The 22,657-nt window shown below is 40.2% G+C and overlaps 1 protein-coding gene across 1 annotated transcript in view; it reads right to left on the reverse strand.

Annotated features, from left to right (window-relative positions):
• NCOA2 (nuclear receptor coactivator 2) overlaps positions 1–22,657 on the reverse strand; it is a 122,641-nt gene that overhangs the window by 20,772 nt on the left and 79,212 nt on the right. The window contains exons 9-14 of the mRNA XM_086609377.1: positions 19,901–20,048; positions 16,462–17,731; positions 7,202–7,412; positions 3,848–4,057; positions 1,620–1,835; positions 866–995 (exon numbers count right to left, since the gene is read on the reverse strand). Coding sequence (XP_086465503.1) covers positions 866–995; positions 1,620–1,835; positions 3,848–4,057; positions 7,202–7,412; positions 16,462–17,731; positions 19,901–20,048 — 2,185 coding nt within the window. The remainder of the gene's footprint in view (positions 1–865; positions 996–1,619; positions 1,836–3,847; positions 4,058–7,201; positions 7,413–16,461; positions 17,732–19,900; positions 20,049–22,657) is intronic.

Raw genomic sequence — 22,657 nt, forward strand, 5'->3', positions numbered from 1 at the left:
GGGAGAATTAGCACCAGGAAACATCTTGAAAAGCATGAAAAAGTTAGAAAAGTAACATAGAAAATGCCATGCTTAAATTTACAGATAATATTTTCGGACATCCTTTCATAATGAAAATTCAAACACATTTTTTTCCAACTGCTTTCTCTTCATTTTCTTTTCAGCACTCCTCTCCTTTACTACTGAAAAATATCCCAACTCATGCAATTCAAAATATTTCACCATTTCTCCTTTATCTGTCCATTTTCTATCTGTTATACAGTCTACATATATATATATATATATATATATATATAGTTTCTCCAATTTAAGCAGCAAACTTTTTGGAGAAGATATGCCATTTTTTAAAGAAGTGTAAATTGCTTTTCATAGTTATTATAATATATAATATTTTCATATTATTTAAAAGTCCTAATAACAAACCAAGTTAATATATTACATATGAGTCAATAACTTGTGATCAAACTGTGGTTCTGGATACCCGAGAAGGAGCTAACTTCAGGGAAGAGGCAGCCTCGGTTTCACTTCATCTTTCTTTCCTCACCTTTTACAGAATTTAGGTCAATTAAAAAAACCCGAACAAGACAGCAATTAAAGATGTCCTGCACTACTTAAAATGCTACCCCATTGCAGGAAAAGACATCTATATTATAACTACAAAGGCTCTGGTATTTTTCCACGTTTAGTGTTATAGTGTAAATGTTAACAATAAAACAAGGAAAACCAGAGAGAACCATGCCCATATTAATGCTCGAGAGGTGACAGACATTTGGTGAGTATTTCACACAGGGCTTTGTTTCCTTGAGGCGTATAAAATACAGGCCTGTAAAATCTCTCCGTGTTCTGATGCGACAGTAAGACTCACCTGTTCTGACTACCAAAAGTTGCCTGATCTATAGGTAAGATGCTGTCTGGCCATGGTGCAGTCTGATTTGGAGGCGCCTGCTGTTGGCTATACTGAGGTCCTCCTATGTTCATCTCCAATTCGGATGGCCCTAATCAAGGAAAAATAACCATGTTAGTTTTGCGAAAAGAATCTATTTTCACGTTAATTCTTTCTATTGAATTATCTGTGTTACAGTAAAAGCAAACAAAAACATTCAGGCTTCATTAATGTTACAGTTAAAAGCATCATGATTTTCTTGTTGAAAATTGCTTTTAAAATTTGAGAAAATAACATGAGAACTCGAAAGTGGTTCAAAACCACCATACAGCAGATACGACACCAAAGACGCAAAAAATTAGTAAGATAAGCATAAAAAAAAGACAGCATATAGACTCAGTATAAAAACGCACTTGCTTTAAAAGTGACCAAGAACAATGATAATGTTCCCAGCATTTCCTCTTAAAACCCCCCACGGTCTTTAATAAACAAGAGCACCTTCATATCCTTTCTTTGGCCACACCACCATGGAGCTACAGAGGAGCAGGAATTGTTCATATTAGTACTTTGCACACCTTCCTTACCACTTCCACAGGCAACTTTCACTGTAGAATATGGTTCTCATCAAACCTATAATCAAAGTGAATCTTTTTTTTTTCTTTTCTGTTTTTTCTGCTTCATCTTTGACAATCCACCGTACGCCAAAAAGCACAATGCCACACGCAGCCCGACTTACCCATATTCATGACCTGAGATGGAAGCATCTGCCTTGGGCCAGGCTGGTTGCTGGGTCTCAAGGGGATGCTGGTCGTGGGGTTGCGGATCATGCCTGCTTGCACCGGCCTGTTCATGGCACTAGCCGTGGGCGCGCAAGTCACCCTCACAGCAGGAGCCTGGCTTCCCCAATCTCCAGATGTCATGGCAGGCCGAGGGGCATTGCCACCGATCATTCCTGCACAAAAGCCAAACAGATTAAGGTGCCAGCACATGATTCAGAAGAGCTTTAGCATTATAACTGCCTGGTGAGCTACATTTTTAGCGACGAAAACGCAGCAGTTTCACTCAAAGCACAACTGCCCGTCCAGATGTGCAAAGCTGCAGAACGATGCCTTATGTTGCTTAGTCAAGGGACTGGAGATTATTACACATTTTACATGAGGAAGATCCTTTTATCATTTCCGAAACACTGTTCAGAGTAAGTGTTCCCACATGTCGTCTGCAACAGGTGCCGAGGGTGTGTGGATAGCCCTAACTTCCTTCCTCAGGAAATGAATCACGTTTGCTGATGTGCGTGTCAGTGCTTTACTTTCCAAGTGCTAAGTGAGAATGAAGACTTGAGTAACAACATGTTATCGCAGCACACGCTTACAAATTAGAAGGATTAAATTTAAATTCGCATTCTGCAAACATCTTTTGGCAAGTCCTTTCATTCAGAACCTAGGGCCTTCTTAGCTTCAAGGTTCACTCAGACAATTTCAAACCAACATACGGTGCAGGGAAATTACTCACAGGAACTTTCCGATAGATGCTGAAGTTCATTACCGTTATTTTAGGGGAAGTCCTCCTACATCTACTGTAAACAACTGATACAGTTTATTTACACTTGGAATATATAGAGTACTACACTCTGACAGTAGCCAAAAAAACCTAACTGAACCCCAACAGAAAAACCCCCAAACCCCAAAGATGTGAATTCATAGTATTTATACATTTCAATTTTATACAGTCAAGACAGCAGCTAAAACACTGATTTCAGATTAGACTACTGGTCTCCCCAGCTGCATTTTGCAACGTCCTTAAATGAATACTAAAAGCCACACAAATAATTGTTACTTGTCAATTCAATTTTTGGCGATATACAACCAAGGAGAAAAACCCTCTGAAGAAGGTCATTGCTTCTGCTGCTGTACAAAACCTGCTTCGGTGTTACACTCTCAGGTTTGTTCTATTTGTGTCCATATTGTACCAGCTGAAATATGTGGTGTGCTAGAGCAAATGGCAGGAACACAGATAATACTCTCTAACTTGTATACATAAGATGTATAACATCCTGTAATACGTATACAGAACATGAAAGTAATAGGACACTTGAAAGACTTCAAGTTGACCTCTAAACTGCTTAAATAGGATATTTCAGTGTCTGGCAGCATGTCTTTTGTAATACTGATGCAAACTAAATACAAAATTTTGACAGTGAATATAGCCAGCTGAAATGACTTACAATACTCATTTATTTACTCAGATTTCCTAGCAGTTGTTGCACACTTGGACAGTCTCAGACTATATACTAATTGAATTAAGTCAATCAGCCAGACTTTTCTCGTGAAACTCACTATGGTATCTTTGTACAATACTAGGGCAACATGAAGAAATGAATGCACCGCAGATCAGGCATAATCCATGACAAGCAGTAATACTACTGCAACATCTGATGGTTCCCAAAAAGTTTATGTTTCAGAAAATGATGAAAACATTAGCATTTCTTTAATTTAAAATGAGAGCTAAGTGTAATAAACAAAGAATACCCAAGGGCAAAACCAAGGTCTGCAGAGATACGCATCACAGGGGCAACAGTATTGTCCGCAATTTTGTTTTGAAAGAACTACCTCTACAGAGAAGTGCTTCATTTATTTGCTTTTTTTTTTTTGAGGCAGAAAGGTTGGACCTTTACCTCTCTAAGCCTCAGATGAATGTGGAACATTGATGAGAACAGACTCTAACTGCCAATACAAGGTGTTCATCTACAAGTGTTCAGGTAGGTGAAAAGCAGTGCATAAAGAGCAAGACTAAAAATATGCAGAAACAGAAATTCAAAATAAATATGCCAATACATAACAGCACATGAAACATGATTTTCCCCAGACTTTTTGGAAAGTACTTACAATAACCTGCACATGAAACAATCCCAACATTGTTACACATGCTATAGTCAAGCATATTTAAAAAAATGGAAAGCCATCTTACCTGTGCTACTGTTGCCTAAATTTCCTTGACTTGCTATCATCCCTTCATTCCTGCCCATCAGTCCCGGCTGAGGTATCACTGAATAAGGGCTACTCGTTCTTATGGGTGGGAAAGTTCCTGCACCTGTTGGGTTCTGCAGTGTGATGTCAAGTGGTAAATTCTGGTTTGGTAATAACCTGCCCAGTTGCCCTGCTCGTGGGTTATTAAAAGCTAGACAGGAGGAGCAAAGAAAAAAAGCAAAGTTACAAGAATGGAAACTTTACTTGTTAGAAAAAAAAAAGAACCCAAACACACTTTAAGCTCTTGGGCTGAGCTATTTAATGCTGCATAATTTGCCCACTCCATATCTGTCTGAAAAACATCCCTTCTTGACATTTTTATGTAAATTTCAAAATGGAACCTTCTGACTCTAGAATAGATATGACTTATATTTTTAAAACATTAAATGATGCAATTTAACTTACAGAAGAGCCACTACAGCAGAATATACCACACTATGTGATGTGCATACTACTGCCAATTAATCTTATACCTAGTAGGACTGTAATTGCAAGCCGATGTCATCCTGAGGCGGATTGTTAGGAATTATCTCAGTTTTGAAAGTTTTTCAGCATAAGCTGTGCCCCTGAAGAAGTTAGAAAACTGACAGATTTGAATCTTACCAGATCCTGTAGCCCCCATTTCTGTATCTCCCTTCTATTTTTTTTTTTTTTACACTTTTTGCCACTAAGAAAAATAAATACTTCCGTGATTCAGCAAAGACAAACAAGCGGTCTAGAATTAGAGCTGTGATACCATAATATTCTGGTAAACAGAACCATGTCTAATGATTACTGTCACCTTTATATAACTATTTTGTTTTGTTGAGGTGTTCTGTGCTTTTAAAACCAGCCTCCTCAAAGAAAACTGCAGACTGTCTCAGAAAAGTGAGCTTCAGACCTTGATGGGCAAGCATCTGGCTCAGCTGGTGTTTGGGCGATGTTCCAATGCCTGAAAGCATCCCCTGTGTGCACAACTAGTTCTCAAACATGAGTCAAACACTGACCTTGCGCCTATGATTCCACTTCTAATCATACCAACAAAATAAATACATACAAATAAATTAATAATTTTTGTGAAATTATTATTTGCAACACTTCCTGATAGCTTCCCCTAGAATAGTCACAACATCCTTAAAGTGACTTTTGCATTTTTATATTCACCACATTACAAAGAAGTTAAAGAACTTCTTTCTTATTTTAGATCAAAGTAGTGATACTTCTGAATTTGAGTACGCAGATGAGGTTTATTAAGCTTGTTAAGTACAGAAACATCTTATTACGAAGGTCTCTGACTTTTCTTCTTATTTTAGAAAACCAGACTACTAAATTGTATTTATTATTTTTTTAATATAAGTTATCTGCCAAGTGAATTTGCTTATATGCATGTATAGGAAATACATCACATCACATACACCTAATCCCAAACCACAAGATCAAAATTTTGTCTTGACTGTCTGTTCAAATAAGCAAACTAAACTTTCTTATGAGACAAAAGATGACCTTGCCAAGCTTAGGGCCATCATAAAGTCTAAGGATTGAATCAAACCCGAACTTCAGTGGCAGTTTCAGAACGGTCTGTCTCAGTAGTTTGAACAATCACATAGATGAGTAAGTTATTAGACGGGTAGCTTTGCCAGCACCCACTGGCACTTTTCCTCCAAAAAGGGACGCTGGAAACGCAGCATGAAATAACAACACAGTTGGTGAGACATGACAATGCTCAAATCACATATTCTGCTCTTGGTCAGGATGGGACTGAAGGAGGCTCCTTGTCCTCCTCACGAAACACTCTAGCAATTTGGCAAATCTAGCAGCTTTCAAGTCTTCTGCATTTTTTAAATGCAGATAAAAATATTTTAAGTATTTTCATATCAAAACTGTGAAATGAAGCTGGTTATTTATTAAAAAAATATTAAATTGCAAGCCTCTTTTGGAATTGTATATGATTTGACATTTCATTCTACATTACTTTTTTGTGAGCATATGAGAAGGCACTCACTATTTCTGTCCACCTGTTTTCTGTATGCATTCTACGGAAAACAAGGCAGAAGTTCCCTAGGGGAATCAGGCACGGACACAAGCCTGAGCTGGGGGAAAAAGTTTTAGGGTTTTAATTTACATGGGAAACAGGATGCTGCTTTTACAGAACTGCTACTAACCACCAAGACACTCTCATTTACGATCACACTGTTACTGTATTGCCAGTAGCTTTGAAAGAAGATTCAAAGCCAGGTTAACTCTGAAAGGCTGCAGTGGAAGGAACCAGCAGACTTTGCTTCAGAAAGAATATGCTAAAGATTTCAGATGCACAGAGATTTCCTTCTGACTTATGCGCTGCTGCTGTTAGCACTCCCATACTTACAAAAATGACTACATTAAATCCAAGCATCTTTCTCTGAGCAATGTTGTTAATAAACAATAATTTAAGGATCCATAGTGATTTTAATAATATGAATGTAAACATTAATATTTATTATTAATATTTATCTAAACATTTCCAAGTAATAATTTGAGTTCATTTAAAGTGGCACGGTGTTATTTTAGTATCACCAGAATGGCTAAAAATATTATCTAAGCTCTATGTTTTATTAAAAAACCACCAGTGTACATTCAAGGAAGTAAACAGATGCTGCCATTCTAGTCAACAGGAGGGAAAAAAATGAAGCTATGTCTTTTTATGCTGTTTTCTTCAAAATTCGTAGCTGATAAGACTCCTGTCTTGCTCGCTTTCCATTACTCTATGGTGGTAGACCAACATTTAAACGCCGATTTGTAAGTTAATTAATAAAGTTAAGGAACGCTGTCAGCTGGAAGTGGCTCAATTAAAAGCCGCAATTTCAAATTAAACTTGGGCATTCCTCTTAATCATACGCCTTTCTATTAATCTTGTGGTTTTAGAAGACGACTCTCCTTCACGCTTAGAAAAGCCTCTCTGGTCCCTGTTACCAAAAGGGCTGCCGGAAAAGAGCGACCCACATCGCAACAAAATGCAGGCGCTCTCTGTGCCGAAGCCCCCACAGAAGCAGCAGCAGCATCACCGGCAACCAGAGCAGGGGATGTTTAATTCATTTCGAGGGCACCCCTTAAACCTTTTCAGAGGGCACGGGGTGCCCGGGTGTGAGCGAGCGAATTAGACATAACCTCCACACGTGTTTCAAAACGGGATGACCGCAGATGGCGCTATGACATCACACCAGAAGAGGCCAGAGCGGGATGAGGAGCTGCCCAGCTCCTCGACTCAGGGGCACCACCGCCACCAATTCGGGGGTTTGCAAGCCTGGCTTAGGCGCGCGCGAGCGGAAAGCGGACTTACTGCTCTGTGAAATCCTCATTGCTGGTTTCTGGGTGGCCACGGCCGCGCTGGGGCTGCTGTCACTGGTGAGCTGCATGAGGTCATTGATGATGGCTTGCTTGTCCACCGAGCCCGCTGGCGCGCCTGGGCGGCTATCTGGGAAAAGCTGCGGTAACTGGCTGTTCTGCAGGTCATCCAGAATCTCCTCCAAGTTATCCAATTCACTGCCTGGCTGCAATAGAAAACAAAACACGACACAAACCCACAGTATGCGTCGCTGCTCGCCCACTGTCGGCATCCTGCTCGTGCAGAGTCAGGCAGCCCGTGACTGTTCGCCTGCACCAGCTTTGGATGCTTCCTCAGAGAAGCCCAATGTGGAGGGAGCTCACAAAGTTGGTGAAAAGGGATGGTGCAGGCTTCCCAGGGCTCGTCTGCCTTGCATTTGGGCACCCCGGTGCAGCTTCAAACCCCCAGCACCGGGATGTACAAACAGCCACACGTTCTGTACCTCGGGCAAAGGGGGGATTCTCCCTGCTCACTCTGTGATCGGAGCAGGCAGCAGGGATAATTTGGCAGGGGAAGAGATCCAACAGTGATGAAGATGAGGGTTTATGTAGGTATCACCAATATTCCTTTCAGCACAGTCATCTTTCTAGTCTCTCTACGACTTGATTAAAAACATACAATGGAAAAGTTGCTTCATGGCTAAAACAATTCCCCATACGCATTTTCTCTGTTATATTCAAAATCTTAACACCAAATAACTTTATATAAGTTAACTGGCAAGAAATATAAATTCCAAAGAAGTCCTATAAATTAAAATCTGTCAGCTATTTACTAGATTCAGGAATTTAATTTGCACACAGCTTCCCAAATCAGTGAAAATAACTTCTCCACAGTAAGAATAAAAAAGAGAAATGTAGTTACCTTTAAATAAGTAAGACTTTAAATTCTATTGGGTAATAATTACAAACAGGCAGTGCAGTCTCAGTTCTCACCAAGTTGCATAGGAAACATTTCATGGCAGTATTTATAACAAAAACCTACTCGAAATCAGTGCCTTCATTAGGAAACATGCAATGATGGAAGAGAGGCAGAGAGAAGCGGCCCACCGTGAAGGAGGAGGAACCAAGAAGTAACATCACCAACATGCACACAACTGCAATACGATTCTTCCTGTTCTTTTTTGTCCTACCACCACATCGCGAACTTGTTACTTATCGAGAGCAAGCTCACGCTGCAGATCACAGGATAATGTAGAAATACGAGATGACTTTAAACTATACCTACAGAGGCACTCTCAGCCTAGCTAGGAAGCACTGCACATTAGTCTGTACTAAACCCCTGCTGCCACAGTTAACCTGCTCCTGGGAAGCCCAGCTATTTTATTCACGGGTAGCTAAGATGCCTCAAGGTTACATCTCTACATACCTTTTTTTGATGACTGACTGCAGATAAACACAGTCTTTACTCCTTCCACATCACCTCCTAGTCTTACAGATCGGAATATATGGTGCAAAAGAGGAAGGAGTTTACTCATTTAAAAGGCAGCATGTGGGTGATCTGAAGGCTGGTGTTATTGGCAAAATGGTAGGAAATCACAGAATCAGAGGACTGGAAGAAATTTAAAGCCTCAAGGCAAAAATCAGTGTATGCCATTCCATACAGAAAGTTCATATAGCCTCTTGCTAAAGACATCCAGTGGCAGAAAACCCACAGCCTCTCCAGGGGAACTGGTTTCTGCACTGCCATCCTTACTATTCAAGTTTTTTTCCTCAGCGTCAATGTAAAATCTCCCTCACTGAAGTTTAGGCCCTTTCTTCCTGTAGTATTTTGAATGTGAAGAACAAATTGTGTTCTCCTTTCTTTTTCCAACCTTTTCTGTATTTGAAAACATGTGCTTCTTTAGGTTTTAAGCTGAATTTAAAAAGCAATCTCAACTTGTTAAATTTTCTTCAGCATATAGCCTGTTTTCTAGACATCTAATTACTACTGTGGCTCCTGTGGACTGTCTTCAGTTCATCCACACTTTTGCTGAAGTGCCGTATCCAGAACAGGACTTAAGATGAAGCCTTACAACTGCTGAGTAAAGCAGGAAATTTACTCTACACATAGTACGCACCGATAGTATGTTCTAGAAAAGCATGTGATTTTTTTAATTACATGACATTACTGATTCTTTCTCAGCTGGTGCTCACTATGATGCCTAGACAAAGTTCTGAAAAAGTCCTATCTAACCAGTTGTCCTCTCTTTTAAAAAAAAAAAAAAAAAAAAAAAATCCATGACATTATTCTTGACTAATTATAATAAATAGCATTTGTTCATCCTGAATGTTCTCATAAGACTTTTCCTTCATATCTCCTGGTTGCAGCTGAATTTGAATCTGTCCTCCAGTGTATCTGCAGACATTCAAGTGTCATACACAGCTTCACCAAGCATACTCTCTAGTCTCTCATCGGGTCAAACACCGAGCAGCAGCTCTGGATGCTGCATGAGCTTCTGCAGCACCTCCACTTTGGCAGTGAATCCTTAAGTAACTACTTTGTGTGTAAGGATTTCCAAACAGCTTCCTACACACTCACTGCAGTTTCATCTTGACCATGCGTCTCTAATCTGCTTACGAGAATGCCATGCGTAAGAGTGCCAAGGAGCCTTACTCAAACCACGACACACGGCATATGCTGCTTCTCTTACGCCAAAAAGCCCTCTACCCTCTTGCAGAAGGAAAATGAGTTGGTCCAACATTACCTGCTCTTGAGAAACCCCTTGCCGACTCATTGCCTTCCAGGCACTTACAAGCAGCTGGGTGGACACAGCACACCAGCAGAAAAGGCAGAGCCAGGAGGAATCACATGTGACTATAAGAAGCCTAAGTCATTGTGTGGACAGGTGATTTCAAAAAGGCGCTCTGAGAGACAGTCACGAGCGATGTTTACAGGAGCCATGTTTCAAGCACTGGGAGAGCTGGTATAAGATGACTGCAAGAGCCAGTAGAGGAGACTGATGTAGGGTATCATAAATTATAGAAGAATGATTCAATACTCTTCGGGGGAATTAAGACATATGGCCTTCATTAAACATATTTGAGAGAGTACTGAAACAAAGTTTTATATGTTGCAGAGGTTTTTTTGTTTGGTTCTGTGCAGGACTTTTTGTCTTTTTTTCTTCCCTTTTTTTTAACATTCTGTCTACTGCAATTCTTTGTTTAAACATTAGATGTAAAAAAAAAAACCCAAAAAACACCAACAAACCCAAAACAAAGCCAGAGAAGAACATATCGATCCAAATGTGTCAGAAAATTGCGCTCCCTAAGATGCTTTTAATTCTTCTCAGGAAGCGGCAAGGAAAGGCCAAATACAACAGATGTATTATAGCAACACAGATACATAACCTTCCTTTTTTCTGCTTAATGTAATCAATATTAAATATTTCATCTTTATTTTTTGATGAGGCTTCTCAACTGCTGCAAAAAGCGCCAAGAGAGATTTAGAATTAACACCAAGCTGTGATGTTAGCCTAAGTCTTTCCAGATTCACCCTCAAATGGCACCACATGTGCAGAAACCAGCATTAAAATATTTACTTGGTTAGTTTCATGGGATTTTTCTTTTATTTATATTCTATATTTATTTTGTTAATGGTCTAAATTGAACTTTATGTAAATGGAAGGGTACACCCTAACCTCCCTGTAAAACAATTATTTGTCATGAATTAAAAAAAAAAGCCAGATAAAGTGCTAAGCATCACAAGGAAGTTCTCCTGCACGTATTATTTTCACTATGTCTAAGCAATGCAATTTACAACAACCTCTGAAGAACTGAGACACTAAGTGCCAGAAAACATAAGGCAAATAGTGCTTAGAAACATTTTTGTATTTGAAAAAGTACCTACTTTCAAAGTATTTATCACTATCACATAGAGAAAAGTAGATTAAAGTGTTAATTGCTTACTGAAAGGCAGTTACACCTCAACATGAAGTTTGGTTTACAAAAGTTGCTATATCAAAGTCTAGCTCCCATGGATTGTAAAGGACTGGATAAGATTCTAAACTCTCTGGAGATCTATGTCCACCACGGGCAATGCCCACCGCTTGCACTGAGACCCTGTATTCCAGACTTCATAGATGTATACATTTCCTTTATGACCACGTATGACAGAGGCATCTGGGACTTTTTCCTTACAACAGGATGTCTTTTGGTAGGGGCACAACTTGAAACTATACCTGCCTCATATAAACCCCAAGTTAGCTCATTAGCTACCTCTGTAGCCTGGGCAAAACATGTGACCATAAAAGGTAAACAAAACCAAATTCCTGCTCCAAACTGGCTATAAAATAAAGGATTACATAAAGAAGGGAAAAGTAAATCTGAAGTGGAATCAGTACAGTTTTTTTCTCCCTGGTAGCTGCATTAAACAAACAATTGGCTAGAAATCCCGTTACATTATCAGGCTAATCTACTACTAACTTCTGGAAACAGAACTCTAGTTGACAGACGTTCAGGAAATGGAATCCCCATTTTAAGGTTTTGATAGAATTTCAAGAAGAAACCAACGTCCTTCATGAATTTAATATATTCTAGGCATCAAGAAATAGGTTTCGGGAAGATGAGAGGCATGTGTAAAGAAAATATTTTAGTATTGAGAAGAGACTAGTTTCCACATAAAGCAAGAGGACAGTAGAGTTGACAAAGTGTGTGTGAGGAACACCAGAACAGTTTCTAAGTTTTAGGACAAAAAGGCACACGCTTAAGATGATTTCTGGAACAGCACTACTGGAGACTGCGGCATTGCGAAGTCCCCATCAGATAAATAGGCTGCCTATATTGTCTACTGATTAAAAAAGAGGACAGTACACTTTTAGAGACAAGGATTTTATCCCACACTATGCCAAGTGATTTCTCAGAGAATAAGCTACTTCAATTTTCTACATATTGGTTTCTTCCATCTGTAATATGAACATACTAATCCACACTCAATTTTACAGAAGAGTTTTGCAGTGCAAAGCAATTCAGCTAAACAAAACGTTTCTTTAGCGAGGCAATACCTGACATTGTCAGGGCGTGAGGTTTCTCTGACGTAACCCTACAGGTTCACTCTCCTTCTCCCAGGCTGTTAGTCGGTCCTTGTCAGATTTGACCATCTGCTGACCACTGCACTGGCTGCTCCCCACCAGCAGCAGCATGGGCTGGCTACAGCCAGAAGCAGGAGAAGGAGTTTTTTGAGAGACAGCACAAGCAGCAGTGCACAGGGAAGGAAGGTGCAGGATGAAGTCCCACCATGCAGCCCTGCAGCAGCCGGTGGGCTGGCAGGGAGAGCAGGGAAAGGCAGGCTTACAGCTGAGAGACATCCTACAAAACAGATCTGTAGCAAATCACAACTCGTGTTTCCACTGCCATCCCTTTTTAACAGCAGGGAACGATACGAGCACTCATGGTGCATGATAGGAACAGTCCTACTACTGTTGGTGCTGTAGGAAAAGCTCTGCTGAGCCACCCCAGCAGGTCTCTGTTTCATCCTGTCCCCCACAGCTGCCTTAACTGGAATAGCAATCAGCCTGATAGAGCTCGATAACCATCATCCCACCAAGGAAAGGAAAAAGGTACAGCGGTGCTGGAAATACTCTCTGCTATTTGAGAAAGGCTTCCTGTCAGTTGCAGCTCTCTGCAGAAGTATATGTTTAAACACGCTACCTAGAAGACTGCTATTTTTAGTACGGTGGTGCACTTCAAAGCATTTCCTGCTCAAAGTCACAGCAGAAGTAAAAGGAGAAAACGTAACGGCTCTGCTGCCTCCCCACACCCAGATCCCCCTTGCAGAGGCCATCCCATTGCCGCTCCGCTGCAGTTTCCAGAGAAACTGCACACTCCAGTGACTAATTACTTAAAAATACAACATTCCTCGGGGAGGAGAAGTTTTAAATAAACCTGCAAAATAGGTAACACAAGCACATGGCTAATTTTTACATACAGGAGGAAGTGGGGGGGGGGGGGTGGCGTGCGAAGGACGCAGGAGAATGGAAGAATTTAGCACAAGAATCTGTGTTCTAGTGTTGTACTAAATAGTTCCAGCTTTGATCTAAATTTAGGCAAAGAGCACTTCCTGTGGGAGACCATCTTCCAAAGCTGAAGTTTTTGATGCTAAATATTTTCAGTGATTTTATAATTGGGGTAAAGTGGTTATTTGTTTAAAGGCCTGGCCTTCAGCTAGATGAACGCTTACATTATTTTATATTGCCCACCATTTCCTCTCCTACTCCACGTTGGACTTCTCCTGTTTATTCAGCTCCAGGTTTCAGTGCATTTTAAGCAGGTTTTAAAACTCTTATTTACAACCAACGGGAGCAACAAAAGCCCTTCTGTCATTATCCAGCAGCCTTCCATCACAGCTACAGGACTGGCTTCCCCTTAGCTTGGCGCTGAGGAAGCCTCAGTACTCCAGCCCTTACCACTTCATCACAACTCCTGCACTGCTTTGTGGTTTTCTGAAGAGCCCCAACTCCTGGACCTTTCTGTACCTCTGGTTCCCTCTCTCCTGGGAAATAATCTCCATCTTCAAATTTTAAAGAAAAGGCAATACATCCCATAGTCTGTACTCCAGCCCCCTCAAATCCCTCCCCTGACCTCAGAAACACGAAGCCTAAAAATAAAAAATGAATAGACTATTCACTTTACAAAGTTCATAATATTGGGGGACTTGATTTTCAAATGATTGAGGCTGGCAATGCTCGCGGACACTGAAGTCTCTTTCTTTCAAGTTAGTTGACAGTTGCACGTTTACATTGAGGGTGAGATGCAACTTGCCTATCTTTAGTCACAAAAAAGTAAGGCAGCTAATTTAAACTAGCCATCTAGGCTACCACTAGTCAATGGGAACATCACTAGCAAGCAGCTCACCTTCCCTGTTTTAAACACGCGTTAGCCTGGATAGCTAACTAGACCAGATAGCTCTGAAGGCCATAATTTTGACCTACTTAGATGAATACATTTTTTTTGGTAATTACCGATCTCTACGTTCTTGTCTAGTGTCAAATACTGAGGACTGAAGGATCTCCGTCTTCAATTCAGTATTATCTGAGATAATGCCATTGACTTCAATGTGTAGAATCTGAACTAGGAACAGAAATCTATTAGCTACTTTTGTAATAGTTTATTCTTGCCATTTTAGCTATAAATTTCTTGATATCTGTGTTTTTCTAGCCTAACAAAGTGCAAATTCTCACGGAGAATCTGAGCCCTCCCTCTACAGGCACTACAAAAATAGCAGCTGTATTCAGAACTAAACTAACATTCAGACTTGAGGATTAATCCCTGTAGAAATTAGTGTAATTTGGCTCAGTTTCCCCCTAAAGCATGGGAAGGACTGAAAAACCACAATTGATCCTACATAATGGCAATAGCTGTCAAATTCTGTTGAAACAGAAGAAGTGAAGTAACCTTAGGAGACGCTTGGATAACTGAGATTTTAACAACGCTGCATCCACACTGTAGTGGCATGTTTGGCCTCTATGTTTTGTGGTTATAACCACTGTTGAAAGAACTATCTACTGGTTAGAGATTACTGAAAGGGCAAAGTAAAAAAAAATAAATCTGATTTGTGACTTGGCCCTAAGAAAATGTTGTCTATTCCTCCTCAGCCTCAAAATACAATATAGAAAATAGCAAAAATTATGCATTTATATACACATGATAAAAAATACAATAGATTTACAAAAATAAATGAACTCAAACCCAGTCTGCACATTAAAAATACATAATATTTAAAAAGTAAAGGATATGGCTGTGAATGAGAACGTCATGAACATTTGCACAGCGTATGATCTGATCATGATTTACAAACTGAAGCTTCATGCACAGGGCACTGCCTAGGGATTAATGACCAGCTGGGAGGGTTGATAGTGTAGGACAAAGTTAAGGATCATTAACTCCAGCTAGTTATAAACTCCCCAGAAAATGCCTCATACTAAAATTGATATTGTAATTACCCATTTTATAAATAAAATAAACAGTAATATTGAAGTAGCAAATTGCTTTTGCTGCGTCCCTTTTTTTTGCAACGCTCTGAAAACTGGAGCATTCTGGGTGATGTGAACCTGGTGCTTTTTTAAAGTGAATTCTGCGTGAAGGCCAGTGAAGTAACACTTTTTAGCATAGGTCCTAACAACATACAGTGTATTAGTACGTTGGGCTGCACAGCAACAAGCAATCTTGCACAGAACATAAACTCTGAATGCAAAATTCAATGCAGATAACAATTAATCATCCATGGGAACTTGGGGTTGAAAATAGAAACTTTTTAAGTAAAAAAAAAACCCGAACAACAAACCCCCCTGACTGGCACAGAAGCAAGGGAAGGCAATTCTCCTTGATTTTAATTTGCAGATCAAGTATAGCACAAAGACCAGTAACATAAAGTTGGTATCGGTCCCTTCAAACAACTCCTGTCCTTGAGCATGAACCTGCTGTACGTGGGCAAGTGTCGTTGCTGGGCTGGGCTGGGGCAAGAGCCCATCTAGCTCACAGCAGTTCAACAACAGCCTATGGGAAGGGCTGACAATAAGCCAGCATTTGGCAACAGTTACAAGTATTCTTCTCTTGTAAGACAGCCCTTGAAGACAGGCTGAGAGAGTTGGGGCTGTTCAGCCTGGAGAAGAGAAGGCTCTGGGGTGATCTTATTGCAGCCTTCCAGTACTTAAAGGGGGCCTACAGGAAAGCTGGAGACGAACTTTTTACAAGGGTGTGTAGTGATAGGACAAGGGGCAATGGATTTAAACTGAAAGAGGGGAGATTTCGATTAGATAGAAGGAAGAAATTTTTCACTCTGAGGGTGGTGAGGCACTGGAACAGGTTGCCCAGAGAAGTTGTGGATGCCCCATCCCTGGAGGTGTTCAAGGCCAGGTTGGATGAGGCTTTGGGCAACCTGGTGTAGTGGAGGACTTCTCTGCCCATGGCAGGGGGGTTTGAACTAGATGATCTTTGAGGTTCCTTCCAACCCTAACCGTTCTATGATTCTTCATCGGACTACCAGCTGGGAAAGGTTCCCCTGCTTTTGGTCCCTGCGCTATGTATCTCCTCCCAGGCAGAGTTTGTTCTTTTAGATGGAGTGATGCACACAACTTAGTCAACACCAAATGGAAAATAGAGTGAAAACTGGATTTCAAACGACAGGTAACAGCCCCTTGAAATGTGAATAAATTGCTCTTAGAGGAAGTCTGGAAAAAATTAAGACAGCAGGAATGCAGGCCTAGAACATCTCATTTACACGTAACGCAAATATTTGCTTACCTGTTCGTTAGGCTCAAAGCTTATCTCTTCTTTTTCCGTCCTCATAGCTATTAACTTTGTGCTACCGGAAGGGTCTGTCTTACTGTCCAACCGCTCCAGTTTTGGGGGTATGTCTGGTAAACCAATATCTTTAGTATCATCTTTATCTAGCAAGTAGCGAAGTAGTGCATTATTATTCTTCTTAGGACTCGCTGGCTCCTGTTTAACAGTCACCTCTGAACCAGGAGCTGTGCTACTGGACTCTTGGTTCAGTTCTTTGCCTGTGGCCTCTGCTGTGAGCTTGGCCAAATCTACAGGAGAACTACTGTCCTGCAATAGTCTGTGCAAAATTTTATGCTTCTCCTTGAGCGAGGTTCCGTGTGTCGAACCAGACCCAGGCAACCCTCCTGTGGAGTCCTTGCTAACGTCTCCCACGGTACTGGACAAAGGCGAAGGCTCCATCTGATCCGATTTGGTGGTCAGCAATTGTAAGAGCTTTGTCTGGCTTTTTCCGTCATGCAGTTTATTCTGGCCGTCAGGTCTCTCGCCACTGACAACCGGTGGCATGTTGCTATCGCTACTGTCTTTCTGTTCTCCTGAATGGCAGCTGTTCTCTGCCTGTCCAGTTGTACCTTCTGATTGCTCCCCGTATAGTCCAAAGCAGTCTTTAGAGTCCAGGCTTCCCATCTTGCTTAGCTGGGGAGGATTCATATTCACAGGGGAATTTTGTAAATTTCCCATTTTTAGGTCAGGTGAAGCCAACGACGACCCTAGAGAAACGCCGTGGCCCTCGCTGAGGGCCTGAAGTGCGTTCAGGGAACTGTTGGTGTAGTTATGGCTATTTCCTGTGCTGCTGCAGACTCCCACGGGCGAATGCAAGCTTCCTGCAGGGGAGAACTGACTGGGTGGGATGCGAGGGCTTCCTGCCACTCCAGGGCTCACACGATGCCTTGGGGAAAGCATAGAGTTTGGCTGCCCCGGGTTCATGCCGGGGCTGCTCTGTGAGGGGCTATTCATTTTTAGTGCATAGTTACTACCCTGAGGAGTGGATGCTTGTATGCTTGACACATGGTTCATTCCCCCTGAACCACCAAACCTGCCTGCTGGCATGCCCATTTGTTCCTTTGGGCCGTTTATGGCAAAATTTATATTGCTACTGATGGTCATATCCTGACCTGGGTTCCCACTGCACATGGCCTGATGGGCAGGGCTGCTGGAGCTAATTGGGTTCAATATCTTCCCCATTCCTTGTCCAGTCAAATCCTGATTCATTCCACAGACATTCTGCTCTCTATGTGGCAAGGGGAAGAAAAACAACCCATTAGCTAAAACGACAGCGGCCGACTTGCAATTACATTACAGAAAAAGAAGCAAAACCCCAAACCTCGCTTTAAAATAACGCAACGAACCCACAATTAAAAGCAAATCGACAATTTGACAAAAGCGATATGCAGCTCTCAACATGGCTGCACGTTAACAGTATGGTTTTTCGGTACCTCATTAACAAATCAGTGGAAGAGAGGAAAAACAAAATTATACCTCGTATAAACGACAGTCATGAGAAATGCAGATAGGTTACAATTTCAGACTCTCTCCCTTTAATGTATATCTCTTCTCTACAATTGAGCCCGTGCAAACTTCTAGGACTGAGAGAAATCTCATCTGAGACACATGACCCAAACAAATGTATGCTTTGCAAGACAGCTGTGGACAGCTGTTTGCTGGATTTTTGAGTTTCTATGAGTTAGCCCCACCACAAGCCCAGAGTGGGCTATTTGCCCACCAAGTTCATAGTGAAAAGAAAGTTGAAAAAGTCGCATTTCTGCACTGCCAGAGTATTTTGATACTGCTCCAAAACGGCATGTGAGCCAAGAGAACTACTGGATACTACTTTAGAATGGGAACAGTCTGTTAGCAATCCAGTCCTCCATGGGCATTCAGAAAAAGAGGAGAAGAAAAAAAATACCACACACACAGGAGCTGAAACTCATATTTTAGAGACATAGGCTACCAGACAGAGGAAACAGAAGAGACACACACGCAGAGAAAAAGCTCTTGTGAGAGCACCTGAAGGTCACTTGTCTTTTCCCCAGTAGATTTTAATTAGTTTATGGGATGAGGCGATATGCTGCTTAATTCTGTGCTAAAACTTAAATCAGAAAAATCAGACATATTCCCAAATGCTAAAAGCTACAAAAGAGACAGAGTCAAGTAGATTAGGAAGAAAAAAAATGACGTTCTGAGAAAAATCAAATCAACTCTGGACTTCCAAAACCAAATACAAATGGAACATTCCTAGTATGTATTTTCGATGAGACAAAAACCATCCCTACTTGCCCAGGATAAGTGCAGATAAATCTCTGCGCTTTGCTAAAGCATGAGAAGTGAAAGAACTGAAGCACACGGAGTAGTGAACCTTGTTGCTCTGTCTTTGTTACCTTAAGTATTAAGGCAAAGGTGAACAACATTAACTATAAAAAGACAGGTGGATTTTTAAAACCTTATTACAAATATAACAGTACCAGTGTTCTGCTAAAAACGAGAATATTTGCAAGTACTATTTTTAACTTAATGGTGCTTTTTTAAATTTACAATTCAGCACTTCATGAAATACCAAGTATATTCAGCAATCCATAGAAAACAAATATCAGACAGCTTTTGGTCAGGTCAATTTCCAAATCTACAATCTCTGTAAAATGGCTTCAGTTTTAATTATGTTTAGAGCTGTCTTCTTCCTCTCAAAAAAGTGATATTGTGGATACAGGGAAACAGCATCATCAGCAAATAAAACCAGAAACAAAATCTGACACAAATATATCAGGACACTTAATTCAAATTTTACGTTGAAGTTGTGAGGTCAGTGATTACTTATTCTTGACTTTAACATATTACTGCCTCTGTCTTTTTTTTTAACAAACTAATAGTGGTGACATTTCTCAGGATTATGCATGTGAAAGCCACTACTCCAAGCACCAGAAAAGATAAGGAATAAAGAGAGACAAGGAGTTAAAACATGCAGTTTGTCTAAAATGCAGTTTTAGTTTTCTAGACATAACATATTCTTTTAAAGAAGACCCAGGCCCAAGATATGACTGACTGTGAACTATACAAATTTAATCCTTCAAAGTTTTGTAGAGGTAATGACATTTAGAAAGTTTGTTTTGGGTAGTATGCAAAATACAGGAAATTAAAATACTGAAATTAAGAATACGAGATTACAGGAAACTTTGTATGTTTAATGGAAGATCTTGATGTCAAAGTCCAGCATGTCATTTGTAAGTCCTGAAATAATCTTACAGCCTTTTTCTGTTGTAAGCATCAATTTCAAAAACTTACTTTGTTTTCATGCTATGAGTTCTAGGTCAACTCTATCAGCCTTAAACAATCTATTTGTTTTGGCAACTTTGTACTTTCCCTGTCATTTTGCAGAGTGTGGATGTAATAAACCAGTCAGGATTACCTGTGCAGCATATGCAAGGAGATTACAAGCTGAGGTTCACTAGTTGTCTGAGAACGGATGAGCTTGCTCTTCGTTTGGGCAGAAACGATAGTGCCGTCAGACAAGGAAAACCGATACACAGGACTAAACGCTAGTCCCTGCCTCAGCACTGCAGGCAAGCAAAATAACACAATTAAATTAACGAGAAACTATAATACAGGTAGCTCAGTTGCTCAACATCTGATGTTCTAAATCCGTCAGTGCCGATACCACAGACACTGCATTAAATTAAAAAAAAACAAACAAACAAGCACCACAAACAAAACAAAACAAAACCCAGAGGAAAAATTTTGAAAATAAATAGATGGGATGCATATAAAATTAAGGATGTCACATACTGTAGGGTGATCAAAAGAAAACCTATAAGGAGTGACAGCAGTAACAGGACAGATATTATGAAATACAGAGTATTTCACGAGTGGGCCATGATGTCCATTTCAGTTTTCACCAAATATGTGCCTAACTCCTTTTTTTCTTCATACATTTTTTCACCTGTACCATCTACATCATGATGATTAATATAAATGCCTTCAGTTTCTACATTTTCTGTTTCCATTAGCCTGTATCTTTTCCTCCTTATTGCCTGCTTAAATTATCTTGTAACAGTTACTCTCACTACTTCTTTAATTTAAAAAGTACCTAAATCTCTTACATGGGAACAATTAGAAATAAGAAGAACTGGAACAAGAAATTTTTACTTTTTAAAGAACAAATACAAAATATACAGCTCAAACAAATTACAAATACAATTACCCAAACCAAAATTGGAGCTGTGCTATCCTTCCCCAGTGTTAGATATGACTGCCTTTCAGGTTTGGGGTTTGCTTCACTGCACATATTCTGCAGCCTTTAAGTTCTCAGTGTAAATCTGAACTTCAACAAATTCAGTTCTCTAACTTCTGGAGACCCCTGTGACATTTCTTTAATTAAAAATGAAAATCACATTATGGAAAAGCAAATCTCCAAACATTTATTCTACTGTTCACTCTTTGCCATCAGTGAAACAAATCTGATCACTTTCAATTTCTATTCCAAAAGCCATTATATTAGGATTGCAGATACAGCAAGAGGGAAATACTTAACTTCAGAATTTTCATATAATTGTTTGGGGAAAAAATAGGAATGACGCACTACAAATACTTTTAATTTCCTATTTTTCATACATAGACATTTTCTGTGGTTTTGGTTTTCTTCCTTTTTTTTTTTTTTTTAATTAATAGTATCATCTGATCTTCATTTCATTGCTTGTCTTTTAATATTTCCTGTTGTAATGAAATGACACGGTTTTCCGAGTGTGGCTTTATTAAATAGTCTCCTCTACAGAGCTACCAGATTTTCAGCCTTGCAGGACTGGTTACGATTGCTTTCCTTCCCTGTCCCCCCCACTGTTATATATTGTTCTGCACAGTTTTAAAGTATTATGTAGGCAGTGAGAAAACAGGAAGCACGATTTAAACAACCAGAAGGGTTTTCTCAGAGTAAAAATGTAAAGAAAAACAAAAACCTACAACTGTGAAACAATACAAAGCAAAATTTCACTGTTAGGTATGTCATTGTTTCAGTTTAACCTTTGGGCACCAGAAGGTCCAACGCTCTTAACTTTAGCGTATACCACATCAGGAAATTCCAGTACTCAATGCCAACAGGATACAAGTGAAATCTCTACTTAAATCATTTTCCAAACTAATTCTTTAAGCAAACAAGAATGTTTCCGTATTCCTCTTGAGGAAATGCTATTTTTTTGACTGTGGCCAATAAAAACCTACCATATATTTTGCACTTTATACTGAGAGCTAATTTAAAAGCTTTGTGGCTTTTATTGTTTATCAAGCTAATGCTGAATTTTGTTTTCCACACTGTAACACTGAATTACATATAGGATACTATTACTTTCTTTGCTTCTGTCCTCAAACTGCAATGATTTAAAAAATGCAAGGGGTTCCTTAGTCAAGTGCAAAGATGCTACTGCTTTGTTTTTCTTCTCCATGCTGCCTGGCAGGGGAAGGAAAGATTTTCGCCATTATTCCTCTCTAGTGCTGGATCCTTCGCAGCAAAGCAATTCCAGCTCACTCTCTTCATTTCCACAAGAAGTAGAGAGCCCCCTCCTTTAGACTCATTCTACAGTTTAAATGACGATCTTGAGCCTCTCCTGCAAAATGATACAGTGTAAACTCCAAAACATGTATATTTTTATCACTTCTCAGATAGCTTAGAGAGCACCCACTCAAACCTCGGCACTGGATGTAGGAGCTGCTAATTTGGTCAAAAATCATTTGAAGAGGACTGAAGTCACAAGTGGCTGGATGCCATAACAGAAACTCCTAAATCACCTTTGGCACAGCCAGGTCCTTACCTGAAACTGCTCTCTCAACCCCTGCTGTAACTTTCCTTGCATACTACCTTCTTCAGTTCTGGCTGAAATCACAGCAAAAGGCTGTGAACTTTTAGCACTCCTACTGTATATACCCCAAAAGCTGTTACCTAAAATATCACAGTATTTCTGTGGCCCCACATTCCTAAAATGAAACCTGCAGGTTCATGAAAGCAGAACATAGAATCATAGAATCATAGAATGGTTTGGGTTGGAAGGGACCTCAATGATCATCTAGTTCCAAACCCCCTGCCATGGGCAGGGAAACCCTCCACTACACCAGATTGCCCAAAAGCCTCATCCAACCTGGCCTTGAACACTTCCAGGGATGGGACATCTACAACTTC

The sequence above is a fragment of the Tauraco erythrolophus genome, chromosome 3 (assembly GCF_009769465.1).
Source record: "Tauraco erythrolophus isolate bTauEry1 chromosome 3, bTauEry1.pri, whole genome shotgun sequence".
In the NCBI taxonomy this organism is placed as follows: domain Eukaryota; kingdom Metazoa; phylum Chordata; class Aves; order Musophagiformes; family Musophagidae; genus Tauraco; species Tauraco erythrolophus.